This window comes from Somniosus microcephalus, chromosome 11 (assembly GCF_052327205.1).
Source record: "Somniosus microcephalus isolate GS21.2 chromosome 11, FLI_Smic_1.0, whole genome shotgun sequence".
NCBI classification, from domain to species: Eukaryota; Metazoa; Chordata; class Chondrichthyes; order Squaliformes; family Somniosidae; genus Somniosus; species Somniosus microcephalus.
In genome coordinates, this window is record NC_140997.1 from 187477096 (window position 1) to 187498775 (window position 21680).

At 46.2% G+C, this 21680-nt stretch overlaps 1 protein-coding gene across 15 annotated transcripts in view; it reads left to right on the forward strand.

Annotated features, from left to right (window-relative positions):
• Positions 1-21680, forward strand: part of cadpsa (Ca2+-dependent activator protein for secretion a) — a 583962-nt gene that overhangs the window by 65463 nt on the left and 496819 nt on the right. For all 15 annotated transcript variants that reach the window (XM_086001517.1, XM_086001514.1, XM_086001512.1 and 12 more), the window contains exon 2: positions 11685-11798. In XM_086001517.1, coding sequence (XP_085857643.1) covers positions 11685-11798 — 114 coding nt within the window. The remainder of the gene's footprint in view (positions 1-11684; positions 11799-21680) is intronic.

A 21680-nucleotide genomic window follows, 5' to 3' on the forward strand; every position in this document is an offset into this window, starting at 1 on the left:
GGTGAAAAACCAACAAAAGCACAGATCTATCAGACCTGTGTCCTTCCAATACGTTTGTGTGGGTCTAAAACATGGATGCTGCTTACGCAAGACATCAAGAGGTTAGATATGTGCTGTCAGGAGAAGCTGCTGGAAATAAGTTAATTCAACTTTATCCGCAACACAGATGTAACAATGAGAACCGGACTTGAGAAGATTGAATTTATCATTGAACGCGCCACCTGTCTCGAAAACAGTGCTCCCGTAAACCAGTCACTGAAGAATGGAATTGAAGTCAGAATGGGACACTGACCTGCTCTGCAGACAGAAATGAAGAGGCATGAGGCAGAGGGAAAAGAGCAGCATGAAGAGGAGGAAGAGCATGAGCAACATCAACCTCGCTGCCAGAGCTCTTAGACAGCAACTCATCCAAGAGCACTTCACCTGAATCATCCCTCCCTTTCCCAGTACACCATCAGTCCCACAATCCTTATCACCACTGTCCTTACTACCAATTGTCTTTCAGTCCAGCCTTTTGGGTCTTTCCCTCACTTTACTACAAATATTAATACCAACACAAATTCCAGAATGTTTTTAAATTTAACAACTCCATTCCATCTGTGTCAAATATTTAACAACTCCATTCCATCTGTGTCAAATAATTAAGAATCAGCCTTATACAACCTCTTGGTGCTGTCTTGTGTGCTCGTTTACCTAACCTATTGCTCCTACAAAGTGTTTCCCCAGTGGCTACAGCTTGGGAGGTGGAAAGCTGCTGAGCTTCCATTGAGGACACTTCAGATGCCCGTAGTGGGCGTCCCTGATCAGCTTTGGCCTTGATGGCTTGGCTGCAATCATCAAAGACGCGAGCCACTCCAGCTACAACCTCTTCGCCCTGCTCCCATCCGGTAAGAGATACCGAAGCATACGGTCTCGTACCAGCAGGTTTCGAAACAGCTTCTACCCCCAGACCATAAGACTCATGAACGAATAATTTATTATTATTTATTATTGTTTTTATTTATTATTACTGTATTTCTATTAGTATTTTTATCATTGCTATGCCATATTTATTCCAATGTTGGGAGGACGCGTAAAAATCAACATTTCATTGTGCAGTATACACGTTTGCTGCATATATGACAAATAAAATTGAATTATTATTATTGGATGGAGGCAGTCTGGCCCAGCTGGCTGTGTGGCACTAATATGGGCAGTGGCAGAGTGAGTGGTGGGGAGCAGACATGCTGTCATCCTGAGAGAGGTGCCCCTCCCATGGAGCTAAGGTTACTCTCCTAGAGCTGCGACTCCGCACTCCTATGGCTCTGTGCAAGAACAGAGTACAGGAGAGACTTGAGGCTCTGGAAGACCCTACCAACACTGGCCCACAAAGCCAACATAGCAGACATCTGAGCTTCCATGGCAGCAGTGTGAGCGGTCAAGGAAGCTGGCAGAACTATCTGCGCAGGCTCCATCATGGTGGGTGCCACTGCCATGTTCATAGAGAGGACCACTCGCTCCATGTTAGACAGAATGGTTTCCATGCTCTGTGCAAAGCCCCCACACAAGTTGAAGCTAACCTCCTCCGTGCACCTAGTATTTACTGGTGTATGCCCATCAGCCTTTTTGAGTAGACTGAGCCCTCAAAGTCAGCATCTGAGTCCTCTGCAGTAGAGCTAGCATATGATCTCGCCCTCCAGCAAACAGGCACCTGTGGAGTTCGCTCCCCTGCTCGAGCTCTTGCACATGTGTGGCTGGCGATTCACCATGTGAAGGCCCCTCCTCTATCCTACCTTCTAAAGTACAGTACTTGTGGTGCCAATCTCTTTGCAACTCCTTGCTGGGAGCACAGCATTATTGGATTTACCCTTGTGCTCAGTATGTATGATTTGATCAATGGGGCCTGGTGTTTGTCACTGTGTGTCATGATATTTCTTATTAAAGGAAGAAAAACATACTAAAATGGAATTAAGGTATCGCCCATGAGCTTTTTCTGTATATGTTATATAAAGAGTAATATAAGCTGCAATATGTTTCAAAAACATAACAAATTTTAGGATAGAGAGGTCATATTTATGACATCACTTCAACTCCTTGATGTGTTGACGATGTCTTATCGAATCCCCCAGCTTGTGTGTCCTAAAGCCCATGGCGTTTGAGAAGTATCTTTATTCCCCCACTATGATAATAGTAGGCCAGAAGAATCATGTCAAATCAGTGGGAAAATGCTTAAGGCAATTTAATGTGGCCTTTTTTGCTTGTGTATATGGAAAAAATTCCAATTTTAAAATATCAACTACCTGCTTTGAACAGTTACTGTGATACCCTCAGTAAAATGGATCATTCTTTGGCTATTCTGAGTGCCTGCTCTTTTATTTTGTGGAAAGAGAAGGTTAACAGATGGTTTGACAAAAGTTCTTCATTTTAGACCTGAAAAAAAGCCATACTGGATTTAGTTGCTAATGCGATTATCATGTCTTTTGATTGAGCTAATCAGTTTTTTAAAGGGATCTAGGAACTATTTGATGGTATTACAAAAGAGCTGTTGTAAAGGAACTTCGAAGGAATTTATAAATTAGCCATGCATATTAACAAAAGTCGGATCTCTTAAGGTGGCATTTTAAACTAAACTATGACTAAGCTTAAAGTTATATTTTGCAGAAACCGAAAAATATTCACATAATTTGTACGTTCAAGGGTACTTACTGATGCATGTGATAGAACCTCAGTAATCTGCAAACTGGTCTAAAACACCGTTACAGCATAGGAGAATTGTCTAGTTTCCATGCTAATGGTATTCTTTGTTAGACCTGTGACAATTGTCCATTAATGGTTAAAATCATGCATGTGAGCGTAGAATCTAATGAATTAATTGTTTAATGGTAACATATGGTAATGTATTGGAAATAAATATTTTTTTTCATAAAACAGCCAGAGATCTCAACATTACCTTGCTCAGTGTCTGGTTTATAATGTATGCAGCTAGATGTCTGGTGCTTGAGTATTTAGTTATAGAAATAATTCTGTGTTAATTGGGAGCATCCAGATTAGATGGTGCAGCATAAAATGTTGTGCAAGCGCTGCACCACCATGAAGATTTGTATGACTTGCATGGCTGGGGTTGGAAGGGGATCAGGGTCAGAGGTGACACGTGATCAGCAGCTGGGTTTTATGATATCCACCACAATTATGATGTTTAAAATGTATGATAGTCATCATGGTTGCTAAGTGCATTCAAAATGAAGGTGTTTACCGTGTCGCTACTCATAGCAACCAGCGCAATTCCTCCCCCCCCCATGCCCTTTTTTATTCCCCTGGTATGACAATAGTAAACAATGATAATTATGGTAAATGTGCAGGTAAATGGCTTGTAAAATTGTAATATAGTTCTTTTACTATACAGAAAAAAAGTTCCTGGAAGAAGGCAGGGTTCATGCAATTCTAAAATATATCATGATTCGCAGTGTACTGAGATACTTTTTACATCATTCCTGTAGTGTGCATCAAAGTTAAACTGCAGCATGCCTTGCTCTGTTTATTCAGACTTCGCATCAGCTTTCATACAGCTCTTTATTCTGGGAGGAAGAGGTTAAAAGATTGTTTGCACAGTATTATTACATTTTTCTCTTGCATTATTTGACACTTGATAACTGAAGTGTAGTTCTCAGCTGCAGTAACGCACTGTGGACTGTCATAAAAGCAAAATTTATAGTACAAGTAATAATCGGCTCCGCTAGGTGCCGGTATTCTGGTATCTTATCTTAGAGTTCAAATAAGATAGGTATCTATTCATATGTTGAGCTACTTTCACCTTGCAGCTTAAAAATCTAGTCTTTTTTCTCTTTGGTTTGGTGCAGAGTAATGAAAAAAAATCTATTCTTGTTTTGGGGATTCAATGGCATAACAGGTTACAACTATGTCTTTTCATCCTTGGGGCCTGTGTTTGGATCCATCTGATGCTGCTGCTGGGATAAGACTCTTCTTTCCCTGCCAAATGAATGGGTCCTGTATGAAATTAATTTGGGAACACTCAACCCAGTTCCCAATAAGTGCAGGTGTGCGGCGCAAAACTAACGGGATAAACCAAATTATTACAATAGAGTAGACTGCATTTAACTGATGGTATATCAGACCTGGAATTGTCCCGTGCTGACACTCTGAGGCAAAAATGGAAAAATGATCCACCCCCAGAATTAACTTCCCTTCTTTGATGAAAAGAAAAAGCATACCAAAAAAGACAACTTATCAAGATGCCTTCACACTTGGCAACCTTGCATAGGCTATACCAGTGTTGGCCAATACGTTAGCCACTAACCACATGTGGCTAATTGGGAATCCAGGCGTGGAAAATTGTGTTTCTAATTAGTAAATAAAAAGTGAGAAATAGCCACCAATTTTGTGTATGTAATCTCTACTCATTCGCATGATGTGCGTATGTGAAGTAAGAGGACAAAATACCAGAGGTAAAAGGGAACCTAAAGTTAAGAGAGGAGCTTAGTGGATTTAATACAAGTTAAAAATTGGTAATGGAAAAAATAATGGGACTTAAGATAGACAAATCTTCAGGCCCTGATGGTTTCCACAATTGGGTATGAAAAGAAATAGGTGAGGAAATTGCAGATGCATTAGTCATAATTTTCCAAAGCTCTCTAGATTCAGGAATTGTGCCTTTTGGATTGATAAAATGCAAATGCCACTCCATTATTTAAGGAGGAACAGAGAGAGAAACTAGGTAACTACAGGCCTGTCAGTTTAACGTTCGTTATGAGGATGTTCCTGGAATCTATCATCAGAGACAAAGTGACTGAGCACTTGGACAAGTATCAGCTGATCAAAGAGAGTCAGCATGGATTTGTGAAGGGTAGATCATGTCTGACTAATCTAGTTGAGTTTTTTCAGGAGGTCGCTAGCATGGTGGATAGGGGAGTGTTGATGGGTGTTTTCTATATGGACTTCCAGAAAGCATTTGATAAGGTTTTGTAAAGGAGATGACAGTCCCCACAACTTATAACGGGCGTATTAGTGTTAACGTGATTTGCACGCTCTAAGCAGTAGACAATAAAACCACAAAATATTGAATAAAAACAGTGTCGGTAACCAGTTTGCCTTCCAGGTCTACCTTGTTCATGTAGGAGTCATCAACAGCTTAAAGAGCAGAGGGACACAGTACTTTTAAAAACAATGAAATCTTGCAACCTGAGTTATGGCCAGTAAATACATGTAATCCGGTCACTCAGCCGCTATTTCACCAGGCTCCTGATGATACAAACAGTGGCATTGCAGTATTGACGCACTCAACTCTCCAGTTGAATAGTTAAGAGAACAATCTGAAAGACATTTAATAAACACTTCAATTTGCCTGAATTCAGTGGCGCTTTTAAAACCGTAAGTAGAGAGGATTACGTAATTAAGGTAATAACACTTTAATGGGGTGCAAAAAGCTGATCGAAATTCTCGAAATAGCCGCACATTTAATGTTATAAGCATCAATGCCTTTGTAATTGACTTCAGGGAAATGGAAAATGGTTAGCACCATTTGTCCGAGATAGTCAGCTGCCCGCAATAAATGTGGACGGCATAAGTGGGGACTGTATTAGCAGAAATGAGAGTCCACGGAATTGGAGGTGTGACATTAGTTGGTAATTGGTTGGGAGGTAGAAGACATAGAGTAGCGATAAAGGGTTTGTTCTCTGATTGGCGGGATGTGACAAGTGGTGTTGCCCAGGTATCTGTACTGGAGGCTCAGCTTTTCACTAATACTTGGATGAAGGAATAGAGAATTGTATATCCAAGTTTGCAGATGACACTACGTTAGGAGGCACAGTAAGTTGCTTGGATGGGAGGAGGCAGTTACAAAGGGTCATAGGCAGACTAAGTGAATGGCAAAACTGTTACGTCCTTGTAATAATAAGAAAAGGACTGCAGAGAACGGTACAACAGGTGTTTACTCAACGTGGTTCAAACTGCAACTGAAACAACAGATTACTACTCAGCGTTATATACAGGTGTGGTCACTGCCGATACTACAGTATACATGAGCTGTAGAAAGTAGTTCCCCCCCTTAAAGGTACATACATTACAATTCCTCCCCTTTTAGATTAACAGTACCATAACACTCATTTAACAATTAAATATCAAACTAATTACAATTAACACTTTTAACATGCAACATTAGCTGAAAATAGCCTATTTATAAATTCATTCTTTGGGGAGGCTTCCTGATCCTTTCTGGATAGCGCCTTTCCCGAGTGTCTTGCTCTTGGTGCGGAGGCGATTCTGGCCCCCTGTCGTCGGTTGGTTCATCAGCTTCTGATGCTACTGTTTCTGGGGTAGATGCTACCTGTACATCGGGTTCATCACCAGGTACATATGGGCGAGGCATGGGGTTGACTCGTTCCTGTGACTCTAGGATCTGGTCAGCATGGCGTCTCACGATGCTCTCCCCAACGTCCACTGTGTACATTAGTGGCCCCTGCCGTGTGCGTATCGTTCCTGGTTGCCATTTCTCTGTTCGGTAGTCGCGGGCCAAGACTGGTTGCCCTACATTGAAGCTCCTTGTCGGCTTCTCATTGATGTGCTGGAGTTGCTTACTCTCAACATCTCTTCGTACATTTGGTCTGAGCAAATCCAGACGAGATCTCAACCTTCAGTTAAAGAACATCATGGCCGGGGCCTGGTTGGTGACTGCATGTGTCGCATTTCTGTAGGCTAACAGGAAATTGTCCACCTTATGCTGCAGTGGAATGTCGTCATCGCACATGGCCTTTACTGCTTTTTTAAAGGTTTGTATGAACCTCTCAGCCAATCCATTTGTGGCTGGATAATACGGGGCGGATGTGTAATGCCTTACCCCATTCCTTTTCATAAATCTTCGAAACTCTTCGGACACAAACTGTGGTCCGTTATCAGAGCAAATCTGCTCTGGCAAGCCGTTCCTGGCAAAAATGGTCCGTAGGACTGCAATAGTTTTCTCCGTGGTGGTGGAGGACATTTTGAGTGCGCATCCACGGCTATTAAAAACATTGAGTCCATGAATGGACCAGCAAAATCAATATGCACCCGTTGCCATGGAGATGAGGGCCACTCCCATGGGTGTAGAGGGGCATGTGGTGGTGCATTTTGGACCTTCTGGCATCCTGAGCAGCTCTTTGTCAGGTCCTCGATTTGCTGATCGATCCCCGGCCACCACACATAAGCCCTAGCAAGGCTTTTCATTTTTACCCCTCCCAGATGACCTTCATGAAGCTCATTGAGCACTCTCTCCCTTAACTTGGATGGAATTACCACTCGGGATCCACACATCAAGGTCCCCTGGCATACTGACAGCTGTTCTCTTCTGGATGAGAATGCTGGCAACAGTGAGTCGCCATGTGCTGGCCATCCCTTCACCGTCAAATCATATACCCGAGACAGTGTCGGGTCATTTCGGGTCTCCTTCTCTATACCAGCGTTAGTTACTGGCAAGCATTCAATTATAGTCGAATGAAATATTTCGACAGGATCCACTGCTGGTGCTTCCTCCGCAGTAGGCAGTGGCAGGCGTGATAGCCCATCAGTGTTTCCATGCTGTTTCATGCCCTTATACTCGATTTCATATTGGTGCGCCCCTAGAAAAAGGGACCATCTTTGTAGCCGTTGCGCAGTCATCACTGGAACGCCCTTCTTTGGATTAAAGATGGAGACAAGTGGTTGGTGGTCAGTCAGCAAGGTGAACTTCTGCCCGTGCAGAATCTCGTCTGGATTTGCTCAGACCAAATGTACGAAGAGATGTTGAGAGTAAGCAATTCCAGCACATCAATGAGAAGCTGACGAGCTTCAATGTAGGGCAACCAGTCTTGGCCCGCGACTACCGAACAGAGAAATGGCAACCAGGAACGATATGCACACGGCAGGGGCCACTAATGTACACAGTGGACGTTGGGGAGAGCATCGTGAGACGCCATGCTGACCAGATCCTAGAGTCACGGGAACGAGTCAACCCCATGCCTCGCCCATACGTACCTGGTGATGAACCCGACGTACAGGTAGCATCTACCCCAGAAACAGTAGCATCGGAAGCTGATGAACCAACCGACGACAGGGGGCCAGAATCGCCTCCGCACCAAGAGCAAGACACTCGGGAAAGGCGCTATCCAGAAAGGATCAGGAAGCCTCCCCAAAGACTGAATTTATAAATAGACTATTTTCAGCTAATGTTGCATGTTAAAAGTGTTAATTGTAATTAGTTTAATATTTAATTGTTAAATGAGTGTTATGGTACTGTTAATCTAAAAGGGGCGGAATTGTAGTGTATGTACCTTTTAAGGGGGGGAACTACTTTTTACAGCTCATGTATACTGTAGTACCGGCAGTGAGCACACCTGTACATAACGCTGAGTAGTAATCTGTTGTTTCAGTTGCAGTTTGAACCACATTGAGTAAACACCTGTTGTACCGTTCTCTGCAGCCCTTTTCTGATAGAAGCCGTTTCTGGGTTCCTTCACTTTGAAGCCCACACACAAACTTGTCCCTTAAAGTATCTGCTAGTCCCGTTCCAAACTGGCAGTGTTTCGATAGCTTGCGCAGTTCCGTTAAATACTCAGCATTACTTTCATCTTTATGCTGGTTCCTTTTGTGAAACTTAAATCTTTCTGCTATCAGCAGCGGTGTGGGGTTTAAGTGGTCCTGTAGGATTGACACTATGTTTTCAAAATCCTTTTCTACTGGCTTCTCTGGGGTTACTAGGTTTTGTAGTAAGCCATACATTTTTGCACCCATTGAATTCAACAATACCAGCGCTTTCTTGTCATCTGGCACTTCATTCGCCTTGCAGTATACTTCTATGCGTTCGACATATGTCGTCCAATCTTCGACTTCATTGTCGAACGCTGTGATACTGCCACTCTTCGGCATTTTTGGGTGTGGTTAGACTGGCTTAAAATGGCGTCTCCCGCGCTTTCCTTTCTTCCCTGCTGCGGCTTAAAATGACGTCTCCCGTGCTGCTGCCAACGCCGCTCTCGGCGGTCCTCGTGGCAAATGGCGACGCCCTGTGGGTTTCATGCGTTGCTCCTGCGCTGCTGCCAACGCCGCTCTCTGCGGTCCTCATGGCAATGGCAGCGCCTCGCGTTTTCCTGCGCGCCTCCCCCGTTGACGCTGCTCGGCCCTTGACCACCGGCTGCGCTCTGCTCTCTCTCGCCTCTCTTCCCCCGTTGACGCCGCTCGGTCCTGAACACCGGCTGCGCCCTGTGCGCTCTGACCTCTCTCTCTCCCCCGTCGACGCTGCTCGGCCTTTTTATGTGCCGCTCGGTCGAGCTCTAGCCCGTCGCTGTCCGGGAAGGGTCTGCGCAGTACCTGTTGCCAGCCCGTTTCGCTGGACCACCGTGACTGGAAAGCCAAGCCTGGCTCTCGACAGCCTCCCCTGCGATGCTCAAATCTCCGCTGGATGACTGGGCGGTTGCCAGTGGTCGATGCCCGTGCTTCTGGACTCGACCTTCTTCCACTGTTCTCCAGGAGCGAATCCCTGGGAGGTGATGCAGAGTTGCAGGTGGGTTCGAACTTGCTCGTCGCCACTGTTACGTCCGTGTAATAATAAGAAAAGGACTGCAGAGAACGGTACAACAGGTGTTTACTCAACGTGGTTCAAACTGCAACTGAAACAACAGATTACTGCTCAGCGTTATATACAGGTGTGGTCACTGCCGGTACTACAGTATACATGAGCTGTAGAAAGTAGTTCCCCCCCCTTAAAGGTACATACATTACAATTACTATGGTAGCTGAAGTTCAATTAAGGGAAGTGTGAGGTCATCCACTTTGAATGTGAGAAAGACACATCGGAATATTTTTTAAATGGTGAGAGACTAGGAGCTGTGGAGGAGCAAAGGGATTTAGGTGTCATGTACACAAATCACTAAAAGCCTGTGCACAGGTACAATAAGTAATCGAAAACGCTAATGGAATGTTGGCTTTTATCTCGAGGGGTTTGGAATTCAAAAGTGAGGAAATCATGCTTCAGTTGTACAGAGCCTTGGACAGACCATATCTGGAGTTCTGTTTTGAGCACTGAACCCCAGGATAAATATATTGGTCTTGAAAGCTGTACAGCACAGATTCACCAGAATGTAACCAGGGCATAAGGGGTTAAACTATGAGGACAGGTTGCACAAACTTGGCTGCATTCCTTTCGAAGATTGAGCGGTGATCTAATCAAGATATTTAAAACCTTCAAATGTACATGTTGAGAAAAGACTTTGAAACACAATGTTTGAAATTATTATAGTTAGAAAATCCCTGCAGTCAAGAAAATCCATTTTATTTTTCATTGTTAAACACTTTCCATCATGAGGCATAGCTGGATGATGTCATCACAATAGGTCACATGGGTCAAATCTGGATCCATCTGCTTTTTTTAAAATGGAGGGTGAAGACAAGTAAAGTAGATTCTGACATAATTTGTCAACCTCACGAGGTTAATTTTCAACGTTGGAAGATATTTTTGTCACTATTTTGAAATAATGTGCTCCTCAGTAGTTACAGTGTCCTATAGTGTCCATAATGCTTTGATTAATGTGGTAGCTTGTTTATCCATGACCTCCACAAGATAATGCGGCAGTCTGGCGCAACCAGTAGCATTATAAATAACTAAATACAACAAGGATACCATACCTGTGATTCCTCGACTGTGATATCGGGGAGAGACCGAGTGGAAGACAGATGCTTCCTACACAAAGTGAGGGGGAAATGGGAGGGCCTGTATTCTCAGGCTGCTCTTGCAGACTGTTAGCAAACGGTCTGTGGAATAGAATTGGCGGCATCAAGTTTGCAACCAGTTTTCTCAGTACGAAGGTGCATGGCATGAGGAAGTTCAGACAGGGAAAAATAAGGTTTCTATATATGATATCACCATTAAAAGATGTCCAATTGCTATAGGAATGATTGAGCAATATAGCACTGCAATAACAACCCTGAAGAAAAACTGAAAACATTACACCATATTTACAGTGATGAACCATGGGGATATTAACACTCCAGTTTAAAAAAAAATCAGTGTTTAGTTCCAATTATTTAGCTGAGACTAGTAAACACCCCACCTCAGGGGAAGCGTGACTGCAAACACAAGGCAAGACTGGGATTTGAGCTCTGATATAATGCTTTAGGTAAGGATGAGATCAGAAACAACAACAACTTGCATTTATATTGTACCTTTAACATAGATGTTACTGATTACTTTAAATGGTTAGTTGCATAAAAGGAATCACACACCTGATTCCTCCAGAAGAGAAGAATAGGGTGGTCCAGTGAGAAGGTTTGTTCATTGTTTTTATGGTGGTGGTGATCGGTTGGAGAGTGTTGGGGGCTCTCTGTACTTCTCAAAGCACAATTTCATTCCTCATACTGCTTTAAATTGGAGAAACCCTGGACGAATAAATATGCTGTCAAGGTTTCAGCTATTGACAAACTATATCAGCCCATGGAGAAGACCTAATGGTGATTCAAAAGGCCTGAAGCATTTCAGGTTTAAATGGAATAAGGCCCAGTGGACTACCAGGATGATTTGTTTAGGGAGAATGCCACCAAAAATAGGTTTAATACAAAACTTTTTATTTAGCAGTGTTGATGCACAATGTGTGTAGACTGACAGCAGTTTCCTGCCTCTTTAAACTGAATGGCTTTTAGAGATTTCAATATTTATATAGTTATTTATTCTTTCTGTTTGTCTTTTCCAGATAAATAAGCAGCAACTCCAAACAGTCAAAGATCGCTTCCAGGCTTTCCTGAATGGAGAGACACAGATTGTGGCTGATGAGGCGTTTATCAATGCTGTGCAAAGTTATTTTGAGGTAAGATTATTTTGCTTGCAATATTTAGAATGTAAGAGTATTTTTTTATTTCAGCTCAATCATTGCTCACCTATGTTAGAAAATGATAAATTGATATTGTTTGGACATTTTTCCTGGAAATATAACTTCCTTCATCGAAAGTTGAATGCCCTTTATAAGATGCCATTAACTATTCTGTTTTATCACAATTACTGAGTTATGAGCAGTTACTTAAAATGTGCAGTTTCACTATATTGTGGCACATGACCACTATTGGTCTCTTTATTACCAGAAATTTCTCATTATGTCTTCAACTCTTGTTGTCATTCCTTTTTCTCTCTGAATGCCTCTGACATGCTTCCTCTCATTGACGCCTCCATATCTCTGTTGTCTGACTCTTGTTCTTAAGTAACTGCTCATAACTCAGTAATTGTGATATAACAGAATAATTTTTTGAAGAGGTAACAGAGAGAGTAGACAATGGTAGTGCAGTAGATGTAATGTATCTGGATTTTCAAAAGGCCTTTGATAAGCTACCCCATAATAGACTGATGAACAAGGTCAGAGAATGCAGAGTCAGGGAATGGATTGCTGGCTGGCTTCAGGACAGAAAGCAGAGAGTGGGGGTAAAGGGTAGCTATTCACAGTGGCAGAAGGTGGGTAGTGGTGTTCCACAAGGATCAGTGCTGGGACCACTGCTGTTCACAATTTACATTAACGATTTAGACTTTGGAATCAAAAACACAATTTCTAAATTTGCAGATGACACCAAATTGGGGAGGATTGTCAATACTGAGGAGGACTGCAACAAATTACAGGGGGACATTAATAAACTTGCAGAATGGGCATATAATTGGCAAATGCAGTTCAATACAGATAAATGTGAGGTATTACATAGAAACATAGAAGATAGGAGCAGGTGTAGGCCATTCGGCCCCTTGAGCCTGTTCCGCCATTTAATGAGATCATGGGTGATCATCCAAATTCAGTACCCTGTCCCTGCTTTCTCCCCATATCACTTGATCCCTTTAGCCTTAAGAAATATATCTAACTCCTTCTTGAATATATTTAATGAATTGGCCTCAACTGCCTTCTGTGATACAGAATTCCACAGGTTCACCACTCTCTGGGTGAAGAAATTCCTTCTCATCTCAGTCCTAAATGGCTTACCCCTTACCCTTAGACTGTGACCTCTGGTTCTGGACTCCCCCGCCATCGGGAACATCCTTCCTGTATCTAGTCTGTCTAGTCCTGTTAGAATTTTATAAGTTTCAATGAGATCCCCTCTCATTCTTCTAAACTCCAGCGAGTATAAGCCTAATCGACCCAATCTCTCTTCATACGTCATTCCTGCCATCCCAGGTATCTTCGCTGCCTGGTGAATCTTCGCTGCACGCCCTCCATGGCAAGAACATCCTTCCTCAGATAAGGTGACCAAAACTGCACACAATACTAAAGGTGTGGTCTCACCAAGGCCCTGTACAACTGCAGCAAGACATCCTTGCTCTTGTACTCGAATCCTCTCGCTATGAAGGCCAACATACCATTTGCCTTCTTAACCGCCTGCTGCACCTGCATGCTTACCTTCAGTGACTGGTGCACAAGGACAACCAGGTCTCGTTGTTCTTCCCCTTTTCCCGATCTATTGCCGTTCAGATAATAACCTGCCTTCCTGTTTTTGCCACCAAAGTGGATAACCTTGCATTTATCCACATTATACTGCATCTGCCATGCATCTGCCCAATCACCCAACCTGTCCAAATCATACTGGAGTTTCTCGGCATCCTCCTCACAGCACACATGTCCACCCAGCTTTGTGTCGTCTGCAAATTTGGAGATATTACATCTAGTTCCCTCGTCTAGATCAATAATATATATTGTGAATAGCTGGGGTCCTAGCACCGATTCCTGCGGTACCCCACTAGTCACTGCCTGCCACTCGGAAAAAGACCAGTTTATTCCAACTCTTTGCTTCCCGTCTGCCAACCAGTTCTCTATCCAAGTCAGTACCTTACCCCCAATCCCATGTGCTTTAACTTTGCACGCTAATCTCTTATGCAGGACCTTATCGAAAGCCTTCTGAAAGTCCAAATACACCACATCCACTGGTTCTCCCTTATCTATACCAGTTACATCCTCAAAAATTCCAGTAGATTAGTCAATCATGATTTACCTTTTGTAAATCCATGTTGACTTTGTCCGATCCTGTCACCGTTTTCCAAGTGCTCTGCTATTACATCTTTTATAATGGTCTCTAGCATTTTCCCCACTACCGATGTCAGGCTTACCGGTCTATAATTTCCCGTTTTCTCTCTACCACCTTTTTTAAATAGTGGGGTTACATTAGCTACCCTCCAATCCATAGGAACTGTTCCAGAGTCTATAGAATTTTGGAAGATGACCAGCAATGCATCTACTATTTCTAGGGCCACTTCCTTAAGTACCCTAGGATGTAGATTATCAGGCCCTGGGGAATTATCGGCCTTCAATCCCGTCAATTTCCTTAACACCATTTCCCTATATATACTGCTTTCATTCAATTCCTCCCTCTCATTAGATCCTATGTTCCCTGACATCTCTGGGAGGTTAATTGTGTCCTCCTTTGTGAAGACAGAACCAGAGTATGTATTTAATTGTTCTGTCATTTCTTTGTTCCCCATTATAAATTCCCCTGATTCTGACTGCAAGGGACCTAGGCTTGATTTCACCAATCTTTTTTTCTTCACATATCTATAGAAGCTTTTACAGTCAGTTTTTATGTTCCCTGCAAGCTTACTCTCATATTCTATTTTCCCCCTCTAAATTAATTCCTTTGTCCTCCTTTGCTGAACCCTAAACTGCTCCCAATCCTCAGGTTTGCTGCTTTTTCTGACCAATTTATATGTCCTCTCCTTGGATTTAATGCTATCCCTAATTTCCCTTGTTAGCCACGGTTGAGTCACCTTTTTTGTTTTATTTTTATGCCAAACAGGGATGAACAAATTCTGTAGTTCATCCGTGCGATCTTTAAATGTTTGCCATTGCCTACCCACCGTCAACCCTTTAAGTAACGCTCCCCAATCCACCCTAGCCAACTTGCGCCTCATACCATCATAGTTTCCTTTATTTAATTTCAGGACCCTAGTCTCTGAGTCAACTACTTCACTCTCTATCTTAATGAAGAATTCCATCATATTATGATCGCTCCTCCCCAAGGGGCCTCGCACAACAAGATTGCTAATTAATCCTTTCTCATTACATAATACCCAGTCTAAGATGGCCTGATCTCTAGTTACATTTTGGTAGGAAGAATAGGGAGGTCACTTATCACTTGGAGGGTGCGAGTCTAGGTGGGGTAGAGGAACAAAGTGATCTCGGAGTACAAATACACAAATCACTAAATGTTACGACACAGGTTAGCAAGGCCATAAAAAAAGCAAACCAAGCATTAGGATTTATTTCCAGAGGGATAGAGTTGAAACATAGAAAAATAGGAGTAGGAGCAGGCCATTCGACCCTTCAAGCCTGCTCCGCCATTCAATATGATCATGGCTGATCCTCTATCTCAATACCATATTTCCGCTCTCTCCCCATACCCCTTGATGTCTTTTATGTCTAGAAACCTATCTATCTCCTTCTTAAATATATTCAGTGAATGGCCTCCACAGCCTTCTGTGGTAGAGAATTCCACAGGATCACTACCCTCTTGAGTGAAGAAATTTCTCCTCATCTCAGTCCTAAATGTCCTACCCCATATCCTGAGACTGTGACCCCTCGTTCTAGAACCCCCCAGCCAGGGGAAACATCCTCCCTGCATCCAGTCTGTCTAGCCCTATCAGAATTGTATACGTTTCAATGAGATCCCCTCTCATTCTTCTAAACTCTAGTGAATACAGGCCTAGTCGACCCAATCTCTCCTCATACGACAGTCCTGCCATCCCAGGAATCAGCCTAGTGAACCTTCGCTGTACTCCCTCTATGGCAAGTATATCCTTCCTTAGGTAAGGAGACCAAAACTGCACACAGTACTCCAGGTGTGGTCTCACCAAGGCCCTGTATAACTGTAGTAAGACATCCTTGCTCCTGTACTCAAATCCTCTTGTAATGAAGGCCAACATACCATTTGCCTTCCTAACTGCTTGCTGCACTTGCATGTTTGCTTTCAGTGACTGGTGTACAAGGACACCAAGGTCCCTTTGTACATCAACATTTCCCAATCTAGCACCATTTAAATAATACTCTGCCTTTCTGTTTTTCCTACTGAAGTGGATAACTTCACATTTATCTATATACTGCATCTGCCATGTATTTGCGAACTCACTCAACTTGTCTAAATCACCTTGAAGGCTCTTTGCAAAGTAGGGAAGTTATGCTAAATCTGTATTGAACCTTGGTTAGACCACACTTGGGCCTAGAAATTCAGTATAGCCACTTTTGGGGCGGTAAAGTCGGGCGGCTGCTAAAGTTTGCACCCGGCGCAAAGTCGCGCCCCCTTCGCCGATATTCAGTCGCATCGCCCCAAGAGGTTGCTGCTGCGCTAAAACAGGCGATGCACGACTATCTTTAGGCGCTAAGCCGGCGGTGCTGAGCGATACCCCCGAGGCCGGGCGCAGCGCAGGTGCGGCGAGTTCTTGATTGACGGCAGACACTCTGGCGCCGGTCATCTCTTAAAGGGGGAGGGTGGATTTGTTTGCCTGCCACGCCCTGCACACTGCAGCCCTCAACCTAGGCCTGACCACTTCAGCTTCACCTGTACAACGCCCAGGACTATGGAGAAGGCCAGGGAGAGAGCGCAGCACTTCAGCGACGGAGACCTGAGGGTGCTGGTTGGCGGAGTGGAGCGCAGGCGCCATGTTTTGTTCCCAGAAGGTGGCAAGAGGCCGCTGCCCAGCGCCTACCGGAAAGCCTGGAGGGAGGTGTCCAACAGGTTGTCTTCCAACAGCGTGGTTGCCAGGACTCCTGTGCAATGCCGGAAGAAGTTCAACGACCTCACTCGGGTTGTCAGGGTGAGTACCCTTTCCAGTGTCCTCCTCATCCTTGCATGTGCACCTCACATTATGGACAAAGGGACCTGAAAGCCCTAATGGCCAGCCCTCATCCAGCAGCTATGGGACTGGCATGAAAATCAATTGCACATTCAGCACTTTACACACTGTCCAAGCTATTCGACCATGGGAGGCATTGCAGACAAGGTCAGGGCTACACACTGTCCAAGCTATTCGACCATGGGAGGCATTGCAGACAAGATCAGGGCTACACACTGTACTTAGAGGCCGTCCTTTCTCTTGCACGCCAAGGGTGCGCACAACCGGCGCAACCGAATTGAGACCGGCGGAGGCCGTCCTGATCTCAAAGAGCTCTCCGACCTCGACCAGCGTGTGGAGCACATTATGGGAGGCCGACTGATTGGCCCCGTCGCCAGTGGAGATGCCGACCCTGTTCTGGGCACCAATGGTAAGGGCATCACCTTTTGGACCTCTCTCGTTCCACTTGCGCATCAGATCAGCATCCTTTGCCACTGTCCGACCAATGCGGTGAATGGCACCACTCATGCCTCCCTCGCTGCCGCCCTGTCCTCACTCTAAAGCTACTCTTGTGCCTTCCTGCTTTCAGATGGTGAATCGCCAGGTGAGGAGGCGGGCCCTCAAGCTGCCACTGTCAGCCCTTCGGAAGACGAGGAGGAGGAAGAGGAAGCCGGCCCATCAGTGCCACCCTCAGCCGCGCCAGCCCATGGCGATGTAGGGGACACGTCTTCCCTGGAGGGGAGCCGGGGGGAAGGGTCGGAGGAGAGTGAAGCTCCGGGGCCCAGCGGCCTGCAGTAACGTGGGAGGGGTGGGGAAGCTCGGCGGACTTCTCCCCAGAGGGTGAGTGCGGCCTCCAGTCCTGCGACGGTCAGCGCAGAGGAGGTGCGCCTCCTAGAGGAAATGGCCGTCCAGGTTGAGCGCAGGCACACTGAGCTCATGGCTGCAGTGGCAAGGATGCCTGACTCCATAGAGTGTCTGTCAAGGAGTGTGCAGCAATTCGGAGCAGCACAGGCCAGGAGTCTGCAACAATTCAGTGCAGCACAGGCCAGGAGTCTGCAGGACTTCGCGGCAGCACAGTCGGCTTCTAGCCAAGTGCTCAGTCGTGCCGTCCATTCACTGGCTGGTGTCATGCGGACACAGACCAGGGCCACACGGGCACTAACTGCTGCCACCCTCGCTGGATCAGCCAGGCATCACCAGGGCACTCGCCGCGCAGCAGCAGCCCAGCAGTCTGTTCTTCAGCTGTTTGCTGCGCATGCTGCAGTGCTGGCCCGTGCGAGTGCCAATGTCTCAGGCGACCAGCGAGCACCTGCGATCTGCCAGGTTGCCACCATTCCTGCAGCCGACACTGCCACTCCGCCATTGCAGCTGCCATGAGCTGCTGGACAGACTGCTGCCGCCCAGCCAGAGTTGGAGCAGTCAGCAGCCGGACACTCCAAGGCCAGAGCTGGTGCAGGCCGACCCCCAAGGGCATCTGCCGTCTCGCCATCTGCCCCTCAGCAGCCTTCCCCCAGCCTTGCTGCAGCCGCTGGGCTCCCATTGAGGAGGAGCAGCAGGGCGGGCAGGGGCCAGGCAAGGGCCAGGCAAGGATGCGCAAGGCATCGCCCTCGCAGGGCAAAAAGTAGAGGTATGCAAAAATGCCTGGTGCTTGTTGTAAGGCCGACACTGGTGCAGTTGCTTTTGTGTAAGGCCGAGACTGGTGTCTTTCTTTCTTTGTGTAAGGCCGAGACTGGTGTGTTTCTTTCTTTTTGTAAGGCCGAGACTGGTAGTTTTGTGTTTTTGGAGGGGGCTTCTCCACATGAGCATGTAATGTGGGAAGGGCAGAGGTTTTCAATAAATTATTGTTGTTAAATTGCAGTGTGCATGGTTTTTTGGTTAAGTCCTGGTTGCCCTGCTCAGCTGAGGGCTCGTGGAGCGGCTACATTCATCTGCTGACATTGGCACAAGCCAGTCCCTGAGAGGGGGCCTAGAACCGACGTTCAATAAGCCGGCGACGGGCGGCCCTTGCACTTTCTGCCTCCCTCCTGTGCTGGTCCTCCTCCTCCTCCTCCTGCTCCTCCTCCTCAGGTGGTCCTCCAATCTGTGGTGGCAGTGGCTGAGTCCTGCGGATAGCCAGGTTGTGCAGCATGCAGCAAACGACCACGAAATGGGAGACTCGCTCCGGCGAATACTGGAGAGCTCCACCGGAACGATCCAGACAGCGGAACCGTTGCTTCGGGACGCCGATTGTTTGTTCGATGATGTTCCTGGTCGCTTGATGGCTCTCGTTGTATCCCTCTTCAGCAGGGGTGCTGGGCGCACGGAGCGGGGTCATCAGCCAGGTACACAAAGGATAGCCTTTGTCCCCGATAAGCCATCCTCGTGGGTGAGGCTGTGCCTGGAACATGTCTGCCACAGAAGTCTGTCGCAGGATGAAGGCATCGTGGCTGCTGCCTGGAAAGCGGGCATTGACAGCTAGGATGAGCTGCCTGTGGTCACACACCAGCTGGACGTTCAGCGAATGGTAGCCCTTCCGGTTGCGGTAATCCTCGGCATTCTCCAGAGGTGCCCGCAAAGCCACATGCGTGCAGTCAATGGCGCACTACACCATGGGGAAGCCCGCGAATGCTGCAAAGCCCATTGCACGCTGTTGCTGCTTGGCAAGGGCCATGGAGAAGGAGATGAACTGACGTCTCCTTTTGAAAAGGGCATTGGTCACCTGGCGGATGCAGCAATGCACGGCGAACTGGGAGATGTTGGCAATGTCCCCAGTAGTGGATTGGAAGGAGCTGGTGGCATAGAAGTTGAGAGCCACCGTCACCTTCACTGCCACCGACAGAGACGTCCTGCACCTCAGCTGTGGCTGCAGATCACCGCCAAGCAGCTGGCAGATCTCTCTGACCACGTCCCTTCTGAATCGCAGCCTCCAAACACACTGCTCCTCAGACATGTTGAGATAGGAGAACTGCTGGCGGTATACCCTGGGTGGGTAAGGCCTCCTTTGCCGACGCCTGTTGCCCCCTCTCCGTCTAGCCAGGGCTGCCACTCTCTCACGGCGTCTGTGAGCCCTTTGGATGTAATTGAGAAAGCCAGCGTTGACACCCATTGCAGCCCCCATAATATGCTGGCAAACAATGAGATGTCAATGAAGGCAAAGACTAGTGGAAAGCTGTGGCCTGAAGCCAGAAGTACCTGTCCGAGTGTTGGGCCAAAGCAGAAAGCTATCTACCTTGGTCTCTCTCCAAAGATCCGTTTCGCAAGGTGTGCTGCGAAACGGCAGCCTTTTATATTGCAGGAGGAGTGCCCTTTAATTTGCGCCCCCCGCGCCCCGCATCAGCTGAGCACTGTTCCACTCTAACAGTCGCTAGGGGCGCCAGGCGCACAATGGGGCGTTGCCACTGAAGTTCCGGTTGGGGGCGCACAAAGGGCGTTGCACGAGGAAATGACATCATGATCTGCGCGCGCAGCTGAGCGCGCGCAAAGACTTTGCGCCGCCGCTAAATCTTGAGTGAAGTTGGGGCGAGGCGCAGATCGCGCTGCGCCCGGGCGCTACCCGCCTAGCGCCCGACATCCACTCCTCCTAAGGCGCTAACGGCTGGTGCAACCAACTGAAGTTCTAGGCCTTGGAGTACTGCGTACAGTTCTGGTTGTCATATTATAAAAAGGATATAGAGGCACTGGAGAGGGTGCAGAGAAGATTTACAAGGATGATACCAGAAATGCGAGGGTATACATATCAGGAAAGGATGAACAGGCTGGGTCTCTTTTTCTCTTGAAAAATGAAGGCTGAGGGGTGACCTAATAGAGGTCTTTAAAATTATGAGAGGTTTTGATAAAGTGGATACAGAGAGAATGTTTCCACTTGTGGGGAAGAGCATAACTAGAGGCCATCAATATAAGATAGTCACCCAGAAATCCAATAGGGAATTCAGAAAAAACTTCTTTACCCAAAGAGTGGTGAGAATGTGGAACTCGCTACCACAGGGAGTGGTTGAAGTGAATAGTATAGATTCATTTAAGGGGAAGCTAGACAAGCATATGGGGGAGAATGGAATTGAGGGTTATGCTGATAGAGTTAGAAGAGGAAAAACGGGAGGAGGCTCGAGTGGAGCATAAACGCCGGCATGGGCTGGTTGGGCCGAATGTCCTGTTTCTGTGCCGTATATCCTATGTAATGTAATCCTTACTCCTTTTCTCCCAGTTTCTGTCAGTCTTTACTAAATTATTTTGTTCTGTTTCCCAGACTATCTGTGTACCTCTTACACACTTCCTCTCTATATATTTCTCCTATGTTTCTCACCATCCTCTTCTCTTGTAGAGCTCTAGAACCTAAGGAGTTCAACCCTATGATGTTTGTAGAAATGATCTTGTCTTTACCTGGCACTGTGGGCCACCATGTTTGATTTGTTGTGTTTGCTTATAAATTTCAGCCTCAGGCCACAAATCTGTAGTTCCAGAGACCTGGCTACCACCCCTGTTCTCTTCCCAGTCAGGAGGGAACGAACAGGAAGGAGGCTGGAGCCAGGATTAGCAATTGAGGAGGCAGGGCTTACCTAAGAAGGGCCAGGAGGGTGCGAATGGGGCCTCTGGTCTGCTCGGGGCTAAGAGGAAACTGTTGGGGATAGAGTGAGCCGTGAGGTAATGTTTGGGGGTAAGCAGGAAGAGAGGCTGAAGCCAGCCTGGTATCAGGAAAGAGCAAACAGGGATGTTAGAGCCTATTTGGTGCTAAGAAATGGTAGCAATGTGTGAGGCTGAGCGGTGGCACATAAGTGCAGTGCCCCTCCCCACATGAATATAGAGAAAAGTTCCAGTACAGGCATCATTGGAAAAATGACAGCAACAGCACTTGATTTTAATGTGACCAACTTCTCAAAGCCTCAGTATGTTATAAAATAGATCTTATGAAAATATTTTGCAATGA